Consider the following 18,076-nt stretch of genomic DNA (forward strand, 5'->3'; position numbering starts at 1 on the left):
GCCCCCACGGGCTAGCCTGGGTTGCACCTCTCATGGGCTCCTGTTGGGAAAGTCCTTTCAGCCACCCCAGTAACACTGTCCTTAAGATGCGGGTGGAGGCCTGCATGGTGGTCCCAAACGACGTGTCTGTGTTTCAAGAGTCCCCAAGGATGTGACTTTCTCTGGGGAAGGGTCTCAGCAAATGCCATTGAGTCCAGGACTTGGGATCAACTCACCTGGGCCCCGATGATGAGGGTTCTAAGGAGACAGGCGTAAAAACGGAGGGAGGGGCTGGGGCAACAATCCGGAGCCGCTAGCCTTCTCAGAGTGCTGGACAAAGCCATGAAGCTCTTATCATTTGTTGTTCTTGGCTCCCAAACCAAACCACCACCACCACCACCACCACCACCACCACCACCACCACCACCACCATCACAACAACAACAAGAAGCTAAACCCGTCCCCCCACCCCACCCCGAGCGACTGAGGCTCCTCCGTCTTGTTTTGTTTTTCTTTCCTTTTTTTCAGAGCTGGGGACCGAACCCAGGGCCTTGCACTTGCTAGGCAAGCGCTCTACCACTGAGCTAAATCCCCAACCCCTCCTCCGTCTTGGTAATGGCACTGAAAGATGTCCTCGTAAGAAAAGGCTTTGGTGGCTGGGAACCACGGAGAGCCTCAGATGCATCTGTGGCTTAGATGTGCTCTGAGCTCTGTTGATACTGGCTTAGGGATCCTGAAAGAATCCTGAGAGGAAATGTTCTCCTTCTCTGACAGACAAGGAGACAAAGAGAAAGTAAAGGACACTGTGAGGGACCTGTTCTCTTCACAGGCCACTTGGAAGCCAAAGACAGAGCCAAAAGGCCCCATGGGGTCCCCGGTCCATTGAATAGGAGATCCACGGAGGCAGAAAGTAGGTGATAGTTGCCAGGGCCTGTGGGCAAGGGAAAATACAAGAGGGAGTGTGTGTGTGTGTGTGTGTGTGTGTGTGTTGTATATGCGAGTGTACATGTGTCTGGTATGTGTCTGTGGTATATATGTATGTGTATGTATGTATATGTATGTGTGGTGTATATATATATGTTCTGTATGTATATGGCACATGTGTGTGTATGTATGTGGGGGGATATTGTGTGTGTGTGGTATATGTGTGGTATATTTATGTGTGGTGTATGTACATGTGTGGTGCATGTGTGTCTATGGTATATGTGAGTGTATGTGTGTATGTGTGTGTGTGGTGTGTGTGATGTATGTATGGTATATGTATGTGTATGTGGTATGTGTGTGTAGTGTATGTATGTGTGGTATATGTGAGTGTGTATGTACGTGTGTGTTTGTGTGTGTTATATGTATATGTGTATATTCCTTTGGGAATGATGAAGTGTTTGAGATCAAGAAGGAGGCTGATGCCCAGTATTGAGAGTGTGCTAAAAGCCACCGATGTGTGCCCTGAAAAATAGTGAATTTAATGCCATGTTATTTTGGTCTCATTGCAAATAAAAGGACAACTCCTGAAGGGGCTGAGCCATGGCTTGGAAACCTGATGATGCCAGTAGCCTCCTGGTTCAGCTTCCCAAGAAGGAATTTCCCTGAGGATGCAGTTCCTGAGTTCTGAAGACTGGGTGGGGCGATAGCATCCATGCCTTAGCCTGCAGCTGTCTGGGCCTCCACAGGTGCTAAGACCAAAAGCAGACAGAACTGGACAAGCCTTCACCAGGGATGTCACCAAACCCCTTCTTAGCCCCCTGCAGGTTTTCAGGGGACCATGGAGAATGGCAGAGGGATCTGCCTGGAGAAAACTATTTGCAGAATTCTGGGATCTCGGAACTCTGGGGCAATCTATCATTTATCAGTCACCACCAGATTCTCCATTTTGGCATAGCAAGCTTGCTGGGGTTTGAGGTTTTCCTTTAAGTTCCCCAGGTAAGTCAGATGCAGGGGACATCTGTGGACTTCAGCTGACACCCCCCAGCTAGGACCTGTCATTTATGGGCATATATAAGTCACATCCTGAGAGAGAGACATTGGATGGGATCAGGAGAAAGAAGGAGCCTAGAGGATGCCTTTGTGTTGGAACATAGACCCAGAAGGGTTGCAGCTGGGCCTGCGCTGGAAGACAGGCCCCGGGCTAGGGGCTACACCAGGGCCACTTCCACAGAGCAGCTAGATTCCAGTGTCTGCTTTTAGTCTGAGCTTCCTCACCGAGAACATCCCCTCTGCTCAGAAAATCATCAGACCTTCAGCGACAGTAGCAGACCTTCCTGTAATGAAGCATCTGGGTCTAGAAGCTGATGGTGAGGTCTGAGCGCACCAGAAAGGTGGACAGTCTGAGTCCTGGCTCCCCGCAGCTGAGTCCTGAGAAGCTCTCAGAGAGTCATGCGCAGCTTCCTCTGGCTCGCCGGCCGGCCGAGCTGGGACATCATTTGTTGATCCTTCAGCCTGATCCGAGCTCATGATTTCCTCTCTGGTTGCCATGGCCCCGTGCGGAAAACACAGCAAACTCCTGGCCCCGCGCAGTACATTTATTTCAAATATTCCTTGTGGCTGGAACCCGACCATGTTTGGGTGTCTGGACTGGAACATGAACGAATCGCTCTGTCTTCAGCCCCCTCCCCAGCTTCCCCATCATAGTTTACGGTTCAGCAAAGTCCACATTCCTCATCCCGCCTAGGAGCGGGAGGGAGGCTTCTGCCCAGGATGGAGACAGAGGCGGCTTCCCATGTATGGCCAAGCCGGCTACCTGCTTGGAGGCAGGGGATTAATTACAACCAGATGGGCCAAGTCTGCACAGATGGTTTTATTAAAACTGTTCCCTTCAGCACAAAGGCCGGCTCCCCCAGAAGTCTCCTGGCAGTACAAAGGCCCTCATTTTTCTGGTGCCTCCCCTACCCCATGCCTGACCCCTCTTCCCCTGCCACCCTTTCAAAGGAGGCCCGAGTTACAACTGCAACCCAGACATGAACTCCTGCCTAAAAATAACTCTAGACCTTCCCTCTTTCCTCTGCCTACATCCGGGGCGGGCGTGGAAAGGTCCTCCCCGCCATTCCCAAAGGTTCCACCTTGATCCGTGGAACGCCACCTGGGAAGAAAAGTTAGTTAGAAGGTTAGATCAGGAAAATTTGGTTTGTCCTCAGAAGCCAAGTTCCAACGGAGGGAACGATACCTTTCAGAAGAACTGGTCTCACAAGTGCATGCTGGCACAGGGGCCTTGCCATGACGAGGCAGAGCCTGCTGTGGAGGCTCCACGGTCCCTCATTCCACCGACGATGGCCATTTTACAGAGTCTCGCCCATGGTCACACCACCAGTGTTAGCCTCTGGGTGTGACTGAGGATGCCACACGCTAGTTCTTGGGTCAAGCTGCCACCACACTGAAGTGAGTCTCTTTACCTAGCAACTTTGCGAGAGACAGAGTGAGCACTGTCTCCAAGACTGCTGGTTTGTCTCTCAAGCAAGCTTACCTGGGAAGTGGGCATCTAAAGTGTAGGCTCCTGGGGCTGGTCCCAGAAATGCTGGTTGGGCTTAAGGGGGTGGGGTTGCTGAAACGTGCATTTTTTTTTTTAATGACAGGGTCCCATGTACCCTAGCCCGGCCTCTAAGTCACTATCGAGCCTAAGATGACCCTGAACACTTGCTCTTCCTGCCTCTACCTCCTGAGAGCAAGATTACCGATATACGTCACCACGTCAGACTGTTTCATTTTTTACAATTTTAGTCGTCCTGTGCTTGTGTGCACACGCCACACTGTGCATTAGGAGGTCAGAGGACAATGTGAGGGAGACAGTTTTCTCTGCCTCATGGGTGGTGGGGACATCCCTAATGACGAAACTCGGGTTATCAAGCTTGGTAGCAAGTGCCTTTACCTGATGAGCCATCTTGGTGACCCAGGCAAGAACCCTACCAACTGAGTTATATCCACAAAGCGGGAACTTGCGTTTAACAGTGGAGAAGTCTAAGGAAAATTGGCCAAGGGAGGCTCTCAGAAAGGGCTCGGCTTGAGCCCCCCTGACCATGTACTTCTCACAGCAACCCCAGAGCCCAGCGTATCCTTCAGACCCCCCCACCCCAAAATGAGCTGCATACACTCTTGGTGGCCCCACCCCGAAATGAGCTGCACATACTCTCCGTGGTTCTCTGGATCGAGTTATGACATGTGAGCTCACCTTCCTCTAAGTAAGCCAGAATTTCCTGTCCTTCCCACGGGGCCTCTCTCTGCCTGCAGCAGGTGGAGGGATGAGCTCCCGGGCAAGGGTCTTTCAATACCAATGCATTCCTGATTCGAGGGACACAGGCCTAAGGTCTTCTGGTAAGTGCTGAGACTGGACCTTGAGGGCCAGAGCCGGCCATGCCAGCTGCTGCTCTAATCCTCAGCAGCCCACGGTCAATTCCAGTTTTCCTCGGCTGCACTTGTGCGTTTGACCTTGCACATGGGAGCATGCGGAGGCTAGAGGCTTACCTCACCTGTTTTCCTCGGTCACACCCCCACCTTAGCTTTTGAGACAGGGCCCCTCATTGAACCTGGAGCTCACGGATTTGGCATGATTGACTGGCCTGCCTGCAGGGACTTGCTTATCTCTGTCCCCAGCGCTGCAGTTAGAAGCATGCCACTGCTCCCAGCTTTTTACATTGGTGCTCTAATCCAGACTTGAGTGACAAGCCATCTTCCCCAACTCTTACACTAAGCCCCCCCACCCATGAATTCATTAATTTATTTATCCACTTTACATCCCAATCTCGGCCTCCACCACTCCCCCCTGCTCCCCCAGAGCTTTTTAAGGAGGCAATGAGAGAAGTGCACCCAAACTCAGAGTCATTTCCTACTGGGCTCAGTGGGCTACATTTACTGGGTTGCTGGGTTGCAAAGCTTCCTGCAAACGTGAGGTGTATCCCAGGATGGTACCCATACCCTTCAGCTCGCACCCCACTCTAAGGCCAGGGCAAGGAGTGGCAAGCCAGCAACACAGTAGGCAGTGTCACTGGCTGGATGGAAGAGGGCTTAGCCATGCCTCCCGCCCCACCCACCATCCCCCAACCCCAGGCACGAAAGGACTCAGATGGTTTCATATTTTAACAAACTTTCCTTTATTAGGTTACTGACTGATATGAGTCATCATAAAACAGAACAGAACGGGGATTTCAGAACTATACATGCCACAAGGCTTTACGGTGATGGTGCCGGGACGGCAGGGAGGTGTGGTGAGTCCTGGGGCGGCGGAGTATGGGGGACACAGGAGAGCCTTGCTGTTCGCCAGCATCCGTGAGGGTACGGCCGGGTGGAGATCAAGCTGGGATCTATGCGGCTGAATGTGATCCGCTCCAAAACCAGAACGAGTAAGATTTCTGTCTGACAAAAGGCCCCCCTCCCAAAAAAGGAGAAGGACCTCAAAACGCAGAGGGAATGACTTAGATTCTTTATCTAGTCTCGGCACCACCTCTGTGCCTTAAAAATTATACTCTACTGGAAGATGTTTATTTATTTTTTAAAAAAGGTACCCTACAGCAGCTGCTTAAAATGATTCTTACAAATATATCTATGTAAATATATTAAACATTTTCAACAAATAAAGTCATCTACTGTACCTGTGCAGAAATGAACAGAACTCAGATTCGATGGAAGTTGGTTTCTTTTCTTTTTTTCTTAAAGGACAAGATTTAATACAGCCCGGGATGTCCACGACCTCTGTACAGCACTGAACAGCAATCCCCCTGCCTCAGCCTCCTGAGCTTTGATTCTCCTTGGTGCAGGGGATGGAACCTGAGCTTCCTGCGTGCTAGGCAAGCCCTCTCCCAACCGACCACATGCCCAGAGAGCCGGAGCAGTGGTGCTCCATTGGTGTGCTGCAGGAGACAGGCACCCGTCCTGTCCACCCTACAGCCACTGCTGAGGCTTGAGGGTGTGTGTGTGAGACAAGGTCTAATCCTGCCTTGCCTGTGGCTTTCCCAGGGGCTGGAGACCCCTCCCCTCACCCCCGGTGTCCCGATGGTCCTCCAGGTCTAGAACTTTGGAGGATTCAACAGGAAATATCAGAAAAATTGGGGGGGGGCAAAATTCAAAGCACACGGAAGACGAGAGATCAAAACACGTGTGATGGTGTATGGACGCTCCAGGTAACAGGAGCAGGTACCTGGGGACTCAGGTTCTGCTCTGGTGCTTGGCGCAGAGCTACTTGGGAACGGGGTCAAAGGTCGTACACAATGACATACTTGTATCTGTGCACACCAGCTCACGTGCCACAGGCCTGGCCCCAGGAGAAGGACGGGTGTGGCACACACATTCCAGGGAGGTGGCAGGTGGGGGGAAAGCAACAGAGCACATCGAGGGAAGCCACCCAACAAGGTTTCCTTTCTCAGTGGAATAAATAAACGGCCTTTGCTACTGTTTAAAGAATAAATACAGGGCACGGAGCACCGGCAGCTGACACTAGAGCTGGCCCGAGGGAGGTCCAGCCTGGGGTTCTGTCTCAGTGTCCATGGTATGTGACATCCTGAGCTTCATCGGTGTGGCCTGGTCCTGCATATTCCTGCTTTTGGGATCTGCCCCGGCATCTCCCACTCGTCTCACCTCCCAGGAACCCCCCCAGGTGGCTGTAGACTCTCTCTTCAGGGAGTAGTGGGGGGGCAGCCCACTCCACTGGAGAGCAGAGGCGCCTGAGAGAGGTTCTCATAGTTTATTCTCTGCATCTGGTTCAGGGAAGGGCCTGGATGCTGCTGCTTCAGCCAGTGTTGGGAAGGGAGAAGTCCGTTGGCATTGGTCCACCCAGCAGAGGCAGCTGGTGGGATGAGAGGGTACGTCTGCCCATGCCTGAGGGTGGGCGTCCATCCCAGGCGCAGGGGTCGGTGGACCCCAAAGGCTCAGTGAGTTGGCACCAGGTGGCTGTCATACGGCGATCCTGGGATGCGGATCACTGGTAGAGGAGGTAGGCTTTGAGGGAGGCAGGTAGCGGCAGAGCGGGGATGGCACCCAGACGTTCCTTTCCTAGCGCTAGGCGCACCGAACGCCGGCACAGGTCCATGAGTGGCAGGGGCTCAGCTGGGGAAACCAGGAGAGAGGAGAAACTTAGCAAAGCTCAGGAGGACTCTGGAACAGACAGCGCATATCACGTGCCCAAGGCTGGCTCTGGATCAATCTTAGTGGGGTTTAACAAACAGATGGTTAACAAATGTCTTTTAAATTCCGAATTGTGGCTACAATTGTGGAGCTCTGGGCCAGACAGGGTCAGAAGCCCTCTGCGGACACGTGGAGTCATGGCTCTCGCGACAGTGATTGGTTGTGATGGAGTAGACATAGGGGGCTATTGCTGTCCTCATTCCCTTCACAGAAAGGGGAGCCGAGAAGCAGCCTCTGATCAGCTTGCCTAGGCTCACCCTCCTGGAAGAGATAGGGCTGGAACCCAAAGGAGTTGTTTCTGGTCTCCCTGTGGGGCCACTCTGCCCTGTCTGGACAAACAGACCTTCCCTAGGAATGGCTCTGGGGAAGTGAGTCTGCATACCCCATGCCAGACACAGTACCCCAGGCAGGTTTTGGAGGGGAAGACCTTGCATACCAACCAGCTTCTACTTCCAGGCACTGTCTGGTATGTCCCTGCCTTCATTGTACGGCAGAGGACAATGACCAAGTGTATACATGTTCATGTGTGTACATGCATGTGTGTGAATGCACAGCCCACAGGACAACCTTAGCCCATATTCCTCAGGAAAACAATTCACCATATTGTTGTTTGTTCTGCGACAGGGCCATTCATTGGTCTGGAATTCGCCAAGTGGGCTAGGCTGGCTAGCTAGCTCTGATAGGCGCCGAGTTCTCTGTGTCCCTAATGCTGGGCTTACAAGTGCACACATCACACCTGGCTTTTTTACATGTGTCCCGGAGAACCGAACTCAGGTCTTCCCTCCCTCTTGCCAGGCAAGCATTTTACTGACAGAGCCATCTCCCCAGTGGGAAAGCGCACTCTTCTGTTTAATTCTTCAATAGTCACCAGTGTGCCTCCAAATAGTAAGAGTAACCCCCTTAAGGGTGGCAGAGAAGGTGCTCAGCATATGCCAAGCCCTGGCTTCAGATCCCATCACCCAATAAGAACTAACTAAAGTGAGTGAGTAAAAGTTATTGAAGGTTGAATTCTGTCTGGGAGAACGCGGAGTGCAGGGTTCTTTGAGGTAGGGGGATGTTCGGGTGCTGATCGTAGTGAAGTCACTGGGTGCTTTAGAATGGTGCCTAAGCTGAGGCTTACACCAGCCGAATTAAACAAGAATAAACCCGGCCGTGGAGATGGCTCAACCTAGACGGTGCTTGCCAGGAAAGGAGGAGGACCCCAGTTTAGTTCTCAGGACACATGAAAAAAGCCAGGTGTGGTAGCACACACTTGTAATCTCAGTGCTGGGGAGGCCAAGACAGGATTCCTGGGGGTCGCTGGCTAGCTAGGTTAGCCATATTGGTGAGTCCCAGGTCTCAGAGAGCCAGGTTCTGTGTTAGGAATGACATTTGACGCTGACCTTTGGCCTCCACATATATGTGCATATGCACCGCCCACACATCCCATTCCCCCCACAGGATACACCTGAGCTGATGGGATGGCTTAGTGAGTAAAATGCCTGTGGCACAAACTCAGTGATGTGAATTTGAGCTGAAGCCAGCACACACACATACACACACACACACACACACACACACACACAGATATGCACGCACACATACACATCACATACATACACACATCACACACATACACACATCACACACACAGATACGCACATACACATCACACACACACATCACACACACAGATATGCACATACACATACACTTCACACACATACACACACCACACAGATATGCACACACATACACATCACACACATATACACACATACATCACACACACACAGATATGCACACACACATACACATCACACACATACACACACATTCACACACACAGATATGCACATACACATACACTTTACACACACACACCACACAGATATGCGCACGCGCACACACACACACACAGATATACACACACACATACACATCACACACATATATACACATACATCACACACAGATATGCACACACATACACTACACACAGATATACACATACATACACATCACACACATATATACACATACATCACACACAGATATGCACACACATACACTACACACACACACACACACACACACACACACACACAAAATTACTTTTTTTAGAGAAAAGAATAAACTTAAGGCATTTCCTGAACTCTAATCTGGAGGAAAGCTTCTGCCATAGCCTTCTCAGGAGCGGGAGCTATAGCAATGGCTTTTAACGGGAAGCCTTGAAATAGAGCCTTTCTTAGACAACCTAGTGTGATCACTAGGAGCCCGGGAGCAGGAGGACAAACTAAAGGAGTCCCAACCATCCATGTCCAGCTAGACCCTGAAACTGCAGCCTCTGGCCGGCGGAGGACCCTCTGTGCGTCCTCTTCACTGCTGAGCACGGCTGGGGCAGAGGGCCTGGGGCTGCTCAGAGTGGTCTTCCGGGAGGAAGTGGCTCAGCCTCACTTGGGAGTTAGCGGGGATTCCCCAAGGGCTGGGGGCTGTCGACGAAGCCTCAGGAGCCATCTAATGTGGCTCAAGGACCCCCACCAACTCAGAAGCCATTCCCACCACGAAACCCTTGGCATTGTGAGTTTCAGGCCACCTCACAGACACCCCTGTGAAGTAAGCTTCCAAAGCAGAGGCTAGGACTGGGACTGCTAAGCTGCCGTGTTTCAGGACAGACAAGGCAGCTGACATCACCACCACCTCCGTGGTAGGTGGGCCCTGGGAGGACTGCTCCATCAACCTGGAGATGGGGAGTCAGACATCAGGAGCCCAAAGGCTCTGAAAAGGTAAAGTTGTTACCTCATTCACCCACGCAGAAGGCAGGCACGGGGCACGGGGTGGTATGATCATGGGTTGTGCGGCCTTCTAGGACCAGCTACGGGAGGGGAATGGCTGTAGGGATGCATTAAGAGTTGAAAATATAATCGGAGTAAGCCAGCCACTCTGCTAACGAGAACGAACAGTTCCCCATCCTCATAGGGGGAGAAACAACAGTACGCAGGGCTGAGGTCTGCCTGCTTCTCAAACCCTGGGCAGAGAGAGACAAGAACGCACGGGCCATGCAGACAGACACACAGCCCACTGCGTCAATTTCAGTTGGTCACCACAAGACCCAGGAGGGTCGCTCCCACTCAGTCCTTCTGGCCAAGACTATAGGCTTGCTCCCTGCCCTTTCCAAGTGTCCGCTGCTGGTCCACTGAGCTGGTGGCTTTGCGTCCTGATGTCTGGAATCACTGGCTATGCATGCTCACCTCGGGAGGCCAAGGTGGGCCGCTGATTTCTATGTGAATGGCAGAGGAGATGGAGCAGAATGTGCAGCGAAGACACCAGGAAGTTAACCAGACACCGTTTCCAGGAGCAGAAGGTTGAGGACCTGGGAGAGCCCCCATGCCAACTTCTGCATTTCTAAGAGGAACAGCTTCCTCAAGATCTAGGAGGCTCTGCACAGCCCTGGAGCCCTAACCTGTGGTACCCTGAAAAAGATCTGACTCAAACTAAGCTTCAAAAACACAAGGCTTTTGGGGGAGGGGAGAAGGGGAGGGAGAGGGGTCCTCATGAGGCCAGCGTTTCTGAGAGAGGGTGTCACTTCTCCTTAGTCGTGTGACACTCCCTGAAGGGCATCCTGGGCAGGGGTAGGGTAACCAGTTTCCCCAGAGCACTGAACCGGGGAACACTGAGAAGGTACCATTGTGGCGAGGCAGCCAGAGAACAACGTGGGAGTGGGGAGGGGGTGGGTGGGGGAGAGGACAGATACACCACAACTGGCCAGGAGCAGAGAGAGGCAGGAAGCGGGTGAGGAGCAGCAGACACCAGGCCTGCTGGCCTCAGGGAACCAATTCTCCCCCAGAGCCTCTGGGAGCTCCAACCCTGTTGACAGCTCGGTCTCAGACATCTGGCCTCCCGAACTGGGACAGATAGCATCCTGTTTCCTCCATCAGGCCTCAGGACTTAGCCCTGATCCACCCAGATGACCCCTGGCAAGGTCACTCGCAGCCGTCTGGTTGCCAAGGCAGCTGTCGGCGTTCTTGACCTGTCATTACTTCGTCTTCCCTTGGCACCCAGTACCATCTCTTGGGACCCTCTGGACACATGGCCTGCTTCTCCTGGGCCTCCCGCTTCTAACAGGGTCCAACCTCCGCTCTCAAACCTAGCTCTCCCCATCCTTCTGTGTGCTCTCATCCAGGGCCATGGGATGTTTCTTATTTTAGCGGGCTGGGGATGAATCCTGGGACCTTCTGCATGCAAGGCAAGCCTACTACCCTTAAGCGACACTCCCAGTCAAGAGTGGCTGCTCTCAAAGCCCTCTGTACATGGGCGAACTCCTCTGCTAGCCCCTGTGTCTCAGGCGATGTGTGGGCCCACCTGGACTAATTTCAACGTCTACACGCTTCTCCCCTCAGCTTTCACAGCTCTCTGATGGTGGCTATACCCTTCAACCTGCTCAGGCGGAACACCTGGAGTCAAAGCCTCACTAGCCTTTCATTTCTTACACACAATCTCCTGAGCTGTGCAGTCTAGAATCTGGCAGCCTCTACCACCTCTATAGCTCTTGCCTTGCCTCAGACCTAGTCATCTCTTGCCTGGACAACTGTCATGGCAGCCATCGTTGCCTACCATAAGCCAAAGGATCCTTGTAAGACATCTATCCCCCCATCTGCCACTCTGCCATGAGGGTGCATAAACCTCTCTGGGTACTGAGCATTCCTCTGAAAGGGAGGAGGGAGGCTGACCCAGAGCCAGGGCTCCCTTTGAACCTAAGCCCCGGACACCTGTGTGCAGGAGTCTGGCCATGCCTGAGAGTCGGCTGTGGGCTTATGCTACTTGTTTCTGTAACGGAGGGAGACGGAACCACAGAACTTGCTCTGCAGGTTCCCTGGTCCAGGTCTGAGTCAGTTCCCTTTGAGGTGCATACTTGGCCACATCTGCCACGATTGCCATACCGTCTGGCTGGCTGAGCAGGTGGGGACTCTGACTACAGATGCCTCCACACAACAAGTGGTTCCAAGCCGTGAGTATGGAAAAGGGAAAGACTTCTGAGAAGATTTAGGAGTTAGCTCACATGCCTGACTACATTCCAGAGCCTTTCAGAGATGGACTCCAGGGAGGGCCGAGGCAGACTGGGGAATCCTGAAGGGTTATACGTAGGGTGGTCACGTCTGTGCTCCTGACATCTGCGAGAGCCACGTCTATCACAAAACACAGATTGGGGCCGGGATTTGGAGTGCTAGGCCAAACCTGCCCCTAAAAACAGCCATGGACGGCTAACGTTTCCTGGCTCATCCTCTATGGAGATGGACCTATAGACTACAGGAGAGGCCCTTGTGGGAAATGAGAGGGGACCTGGCATGGAGGTAGATGGGTCTGGAGCACTAGGACTCCTGCTAACACGGCTTCCCATCCCCACTCATGCAGGGCTGTCATGGACCTGGATCTGCCACCAGCATGGTGTTGCTGCACACAAGCCATTTCAACACAAAGGCCACGCCCATTTCCAAAGGGACAGACAGAAGTCATTGCTGACTCAGCAGTGTCCACACTCCGAGACTAAGCAAGTCCTTCTCAAGATGATGGTGCAATGGAGTGTCTAGCTCTAGGGGGATGGGGGAGAGGGGAAGAGAAAGAGAAACAGACAGACAGACAGAATGACAGAATCTGGGTCATGATTGGGAGAGATCCCTGGGTTTCACTTGTCTAACAGACCAGAGCATCCCTAAGGCTACAAAGCTCAGCTTGCTGATGCTACTGTGCTGGAACACAGTCAACTACAGTTCAAGGCTGGAAGCATGTTAGCCAGAGAATAATAAAAACCATTCATCCATTCATTCATTCATCTATCTATTCATTATCCCATCCATCACCTATTCATCCAGTCATCTGATTTCTCCATCCATCATCCACCCATCCACCCATCCACCCATCCATCATTCACCCATCCATCATCCACCCATCCATCATCCACCTATCCATCATCCACCCATCTATCATCTACCCATCCATCATCTACCCATCCATCATCCACCCATCCACCCATCCATCATCCACCCATCCATCATCCACCCATCTATCATCCACCCATCCACCCATTCATCATCCACCCATCCATCATCCACCCATCCATCATCCACCCATCCATCATCTACCCATCCATCATCCACCCATCCACCCATCCATCATCCACCCATCCATCATCCACCCATCCATCATCCACCCATCCATCCATCCACCCATCCACCCATCCATCATCCACCCATCCATCATCCACCCATCCATCATCTACCCATCCATCATCCACCCATCCACCCATCCATCATCCACCCATCCATCATCCACCCATCCATCATCCACCCATCCATCCATCCACCCATCCACCCATCCATCATCCACCCATCCATCATCCACCCATCCATCATCCATCCATTCATCATCCACCCATCCACCCATCCATCATCCACCCATCCATCATCCACCCATCCACCCATCCATCATCCACCCATCCATCATCCATCATCCACCCATCCATCATCCACCATCCACCCATCCATCATCCATCATCCACCATCCACCATCCACCCATCCATCATCCACCCATCCATCATCCACCATCCACCCATCCATCATCCACCCATCCATCATCCACCCATCCATCATCCACCCATCCATCATCCATCCATCCATCATCCATCATCCACCCATCCATCATCCACCATCCACCATCCACCCACCCATCCATCATCCACCCATCCATCATCCACCATCCACCCATCCATCATCCACCATCCACCCATCCATCATCCATCATCCACCATCCACCATCCACCCATCCATCATCCACCCATCCATCATCCACCCATCCATCATCCACCATCCACCATCCACCCACCCATCCATCATCCACCCATCCATCATCCACCATCCACCCATCCATCATCCACCATCCACCCATCCATCATCCACCATCCACCCATCCATCATCCATCATCCACCATCCACCATCCACCCATCCATCATCCACCCATCCATCATCCATCATCCATCCATCATCCATCCATCAATCCATCCATCATCCACCCATCCTCCCATCCATCCATCAATCCATCCATCATCTATCCATCCATCCATCATCCTCCCATCCATCATCCACCCATCATCCATCAATCTATCATCCATCCATCATCCAGCAATTCATCATCCATCCATCAATCCATCATCCATCCACCCATCCATCATTATCCATCTTCCATCCACTATCCATTCATCATCCATCCACCCATCCATCATCCATCCATGTGCCATTCATCAATCCATCCATTATCCATCCATCTATCCATCCATCCATTCGTCCATCCGTCTGTCCATCCGTCCATTATCCATCCATCTACCCATCCATCTTTTATATATTCCTGAAGCACTGCCAGGTACTCCTGCAGGCTCTAGATAGACTTTCTCATTTAACCAGGTATAGGTCAAAAAATCACCTGCGAGGATCTATAAACACTGGGCTACCTACTTAAAGATATTTTAAATCCAATAACTACATAAGCTAGCCAGGACCACAGGGACATGGTGGATGGCACTGTTTTAGACAAAGTAGGGAACACTTACGATCAAGTCCGTTCACGTAGCGCATGCGGATCTCACAGTGGCCCCAGACGGCACTCACTACAGGATACAGCTTTTTACCCTTGAGTCCCCGGAAAGCCACTCCCATGTACTGTCCATCCACGATGAAACTCAAGGTCCCATCATCCATGTCCAGGGCCACAAGGAAGGAGTCTGGGACAATGAAAGTCTCATCTGGCTCCAGGAAGGCTGGGTATGTTTTACTTGGCTGGTTCTTGCCGTCGTGGTAGAGACGGTTACGCCCCAGGTCCCAGCCCCAGGATTCATGGTTATTTCCTACAAGGGTTGTGTACCCAACAGAATGCAAAGGGGCGTCTGCTGTGGCCACCCCCACCACGGCATGCGTGCCTCGTTGCCTCATGGCCCATGTGATCTGCCATACGTGTAGTCCACGTGTGTACCCAACTTTGCCCCTGATGGCGTCCGTGCTCTGGGCCACCGGATGCCGGTGAAAGATCAACTTGTCATCTTCCTTCACAAAGACGTTGAGCGAACGGTCATTGTTGTTCCAGGAGTGGAGCAGCTGGACATCGTAGGACACGGGGGGCATGTCGAGCAGCAGGTCCAGCCGGGTGGGCTTGCAATAATCCAAACCCTGGAGCTCCTGCTTTAGAGGTCGGTATGTGGGGTCCCGCATGTCCACAGTCTTGATCCCTCCCGTCACCTTTTGACCCATGTTGGCCTTTCTTTCACCTTTTCACTGACTCCCAAGGCAAACTCATCAATCTTGGGGCGTTGATTCCAGATTTCTAGTCAGGGCCACACAGAACCCCTAAGGGAGGTTGCTAGGCGATTTCCAAAGGTTGTGAAGCGCTCTGTATTGCCTAGTGGGTGGAAAGAAAAACAGAGAGGGTGAGCTGGGGTGCAACAGCAGGGGGGAAGATTAAAGAGAAATGTGGAAGCACACACCCCAATACATCTCAGCAGCTTGGAACCCTGATACAGAATGAAATGCCCCTGTCCCTGAGGCTCTGTTGTCACAAAAGGAAAGAGGCCATCTCCCCATGGTCTGGGGTGGAGAGGTAGAAGTGGGCTTAGGAACTTGGAACTGCCCTCAATGTTCTGGGCCAGTCTGAGACTGGGGGATGCTGGTTGGGCTCCTAGTTGGCTTTTCACAGTCAGAAGGCCAAGGCGACAGCATAGACCCCGGAGTGAGCCTCAGCTCACTGACACCTTCTTGCTCCCCTCTCTCCCCTCTTCCCTGTATAGAATGCAAACCACAGCACAGGCAGATGAAGACAGCACACTCAGCCTTCCCTTTTCTCCTCCAGCATAGTCACTCTCAGAGTCATGACATCAAGTGGCCCAAGGGAGGGAACACTGATGTAGATCACAGTTCAACGTACAAAATGCATGCACACTCAACCAGGCTCTACAGCCCAGAGGCCTCAGCAACTCCTAGTCAGGTCCTTACTCTGCCTGAACCTGAGCTGACAAGGGTTTCCACAGGGGCCCCTGGGCTGGATCCTGGATTCGGATGGTCATAGATGAGGCAAGGGTCATCCACTAACCCTCACATGGTTCTGGGCTAACCTGCAGATGATCAACTAGAAGACAACGCTTCACCCGAGTCTTCCTGCTACAGCCTCGTAGTAGGGAGGCCTAGCTCTTTCCCCTCTGGCTTCACCATGCCTCGGATATGTTAGGGAGGATGGGAAGCAGAACCAGAGGGGACACCTCAGGGCATCTGTCTACTTGACCTCCGGTGGGTGTAGAGATGAGGAAGAGGAGGCTGGAGAGGAAGGCTGACAATTCTTTCTCCACCTGTCGATGTCTAGCCTTGGATGGTGGAAAACAGCAGAGGTGGGAGGGCTCAGCCCTCATCCCTACCCAAGAGCCACCAAATCACGAAGGGTGGGAAGGGAGCGGTTATGTGTTGGTTGCCTTGTAGGCTGAAACTAGACAGCGGGAAGCCCACAGGGCTGGTCTGCCATCACCTTATAAAAAACTCTTTTGGACCCGGAGCCTCATGTTGCTGGTTCAATTAATGAATCGCCTGTCATTTTTACTTCAAGCTCCCTGAGTTACTGCCCTGACTTCTTTCAATGACAAGAGTGCAACCTGTAAGCTGGAGTAAAACCTTTTCCTCGCCCAAATTGCTCCTCGTCAGAATGTTTTTATCATTGCAGCAGAAATCAAATGAACACCAGAAACAAGCAAATTCTATGTGCAAAAACTCCACACTAACTGTCTTGGGCTTTATGGACCAGATTACGAACTATTCAACTTCACCACCACAGCACGCAGGTGTAGAAGCTGATGTTTACCAGGCCAGCACTCAACCTGCCAGCCCCTGAGGGAATCGTGGATCTCACTCTGTCACCACCGAACAGCTTTGGGAAGGCTGAAACAGGCAAACATAAGGCAGATATCAGAGGAGATCTCCTAGTAGCCTTAGAAAGAACCACCAAAAAAGTTACCTCAGGGTAGAGCATCCATTCCCTGTCCCGGTCAGCCCCACAAGCTCTCCTAGTTCTAAGATGCTACCAAAGGCCTGTATACAGCACAGTCAGTTCACCAACGCCCTGCTCTGCTGAGCTGCGTCCCTCTCTGATAGGAAGACGAGAGCCCAGGCACGGAAAGGCTATGTATGAACAGTGCGTGTCCACTGGACGGAAGGTGTGGGAAGACGGAACTGGAGAGAGGACTGGCTGGCCCAAGTTGAAGTGTCCACAGTACTGTGGAATGATTCTCTCATAAGGGCAGGCCAGGGGACATGGTCCAAGCACTGTTGTACGTGTCCCACCATCCCATCATCTGAGTCACCTTCTGAGTGGTCGGTTGCCATGGCAAGCCTGGAGTCACTCTTGACTCATCTTTCCTGTGTGTCCAGGTTGTTGGCTGAAGATGACACTGTTCTACTGTCCACAGCTAGGCCACCTCCTAGCCTAGGTAAGCGTGCCCATGTCATGCCTCTTCCCTCCTCCCCTCCACTTTAAACTGTGCCCGTGCAGGCAGCTAGAAAGATGCCTCAGAGGTTAGAAGTAAACACTGCTCTTGCCGAGGACCCCAACACCAGGTGGTTCAGCAAAGCTGGAGCCTCTGGCCCCTGAGGGCACCTACACTCAGGCCCCGCCCCACACATAATTTAAAGATAAATTAGCTTTTAAAGACACGCCCCTGCAGATGTACCCTCCCGTTCTCACCTCTCCCTGGGCTGTAGCCCGCAGGGCATGTCCCCAGACCTGTCTCCAAGGCTCCCAAACTCACTCAGGACACCGTGCCTTGTACACCGACTACGATTCGATTTTGGTTTGTCCCAGTTTCCCTCTGTTCATCTACAACGTGGGTGCCGCCCGTGCGTCACATGCTTATCTGAAACTCAGTGGAGACAACGTTCTAGAGAGGGCTTGGCACAACTGGCATTTTACTTCTGATGTTCTAGAATGTGCTC

The 18,076-nt window shown here is 52.3% G+C and overlaps 1 protein-coding gene across 3 annotated transcripts in view; it reads right to left on the minus strand.

Moving 5' to 3' along the window:
• Nucleotides 1-5,033: 5,033 nt before the first annotated feature.
• Spsb1 (splA/ryanodine receptor domain and SOCS box containing 1) overlaps nt 5,034-18,076 on the minus strand; it is a 60,228-nt gene continuing 47,185 nt past the window's right edge. Inside the window, exons 1-3 of one of the 3 annotated variants that reach the window (XM_008764258.4) lie at nt 17,893-18,076; nt 14,665-15,506; nt 5,034-7,005 (exon numbers count right to left, since the gene is read on the minus strand). In XM_008764258.4, the coding sequence (XP_008762480.1) occupies nt 6,878-7,005; nt 14,665-15,358 (822 nt within the window). In that variant the 5' untranslated portion in view covers nt 15,359-15,506; nt 17,893-18,076 and the 3' untranslated portion in view covers nt 5,034-6,877. Of the gene's footprint in view, nt 7,006-14,664; nt 15,507-17,828 lie in introns of all 3 variants that reach the window. The other 2 variants (NM_001107994.2, XM_006239462.5) reach the window with 2 other exon arrangements.

Source organism: Rattus norvegicus, chromosome 5 (genome assembly GCF_036323735.1).
Source record: "Rattus norvegicus strain BN/NHsdMcwi chromosome 5, GRCr8, whole genome shotgun sequence".
Taxonomy (NCBI): domain Eukaryota; kingdom Metazoa; phylum Chordata; class Mammalia; order Rodentia; family Muridae; genus Rattus; species Rattus norvegicus.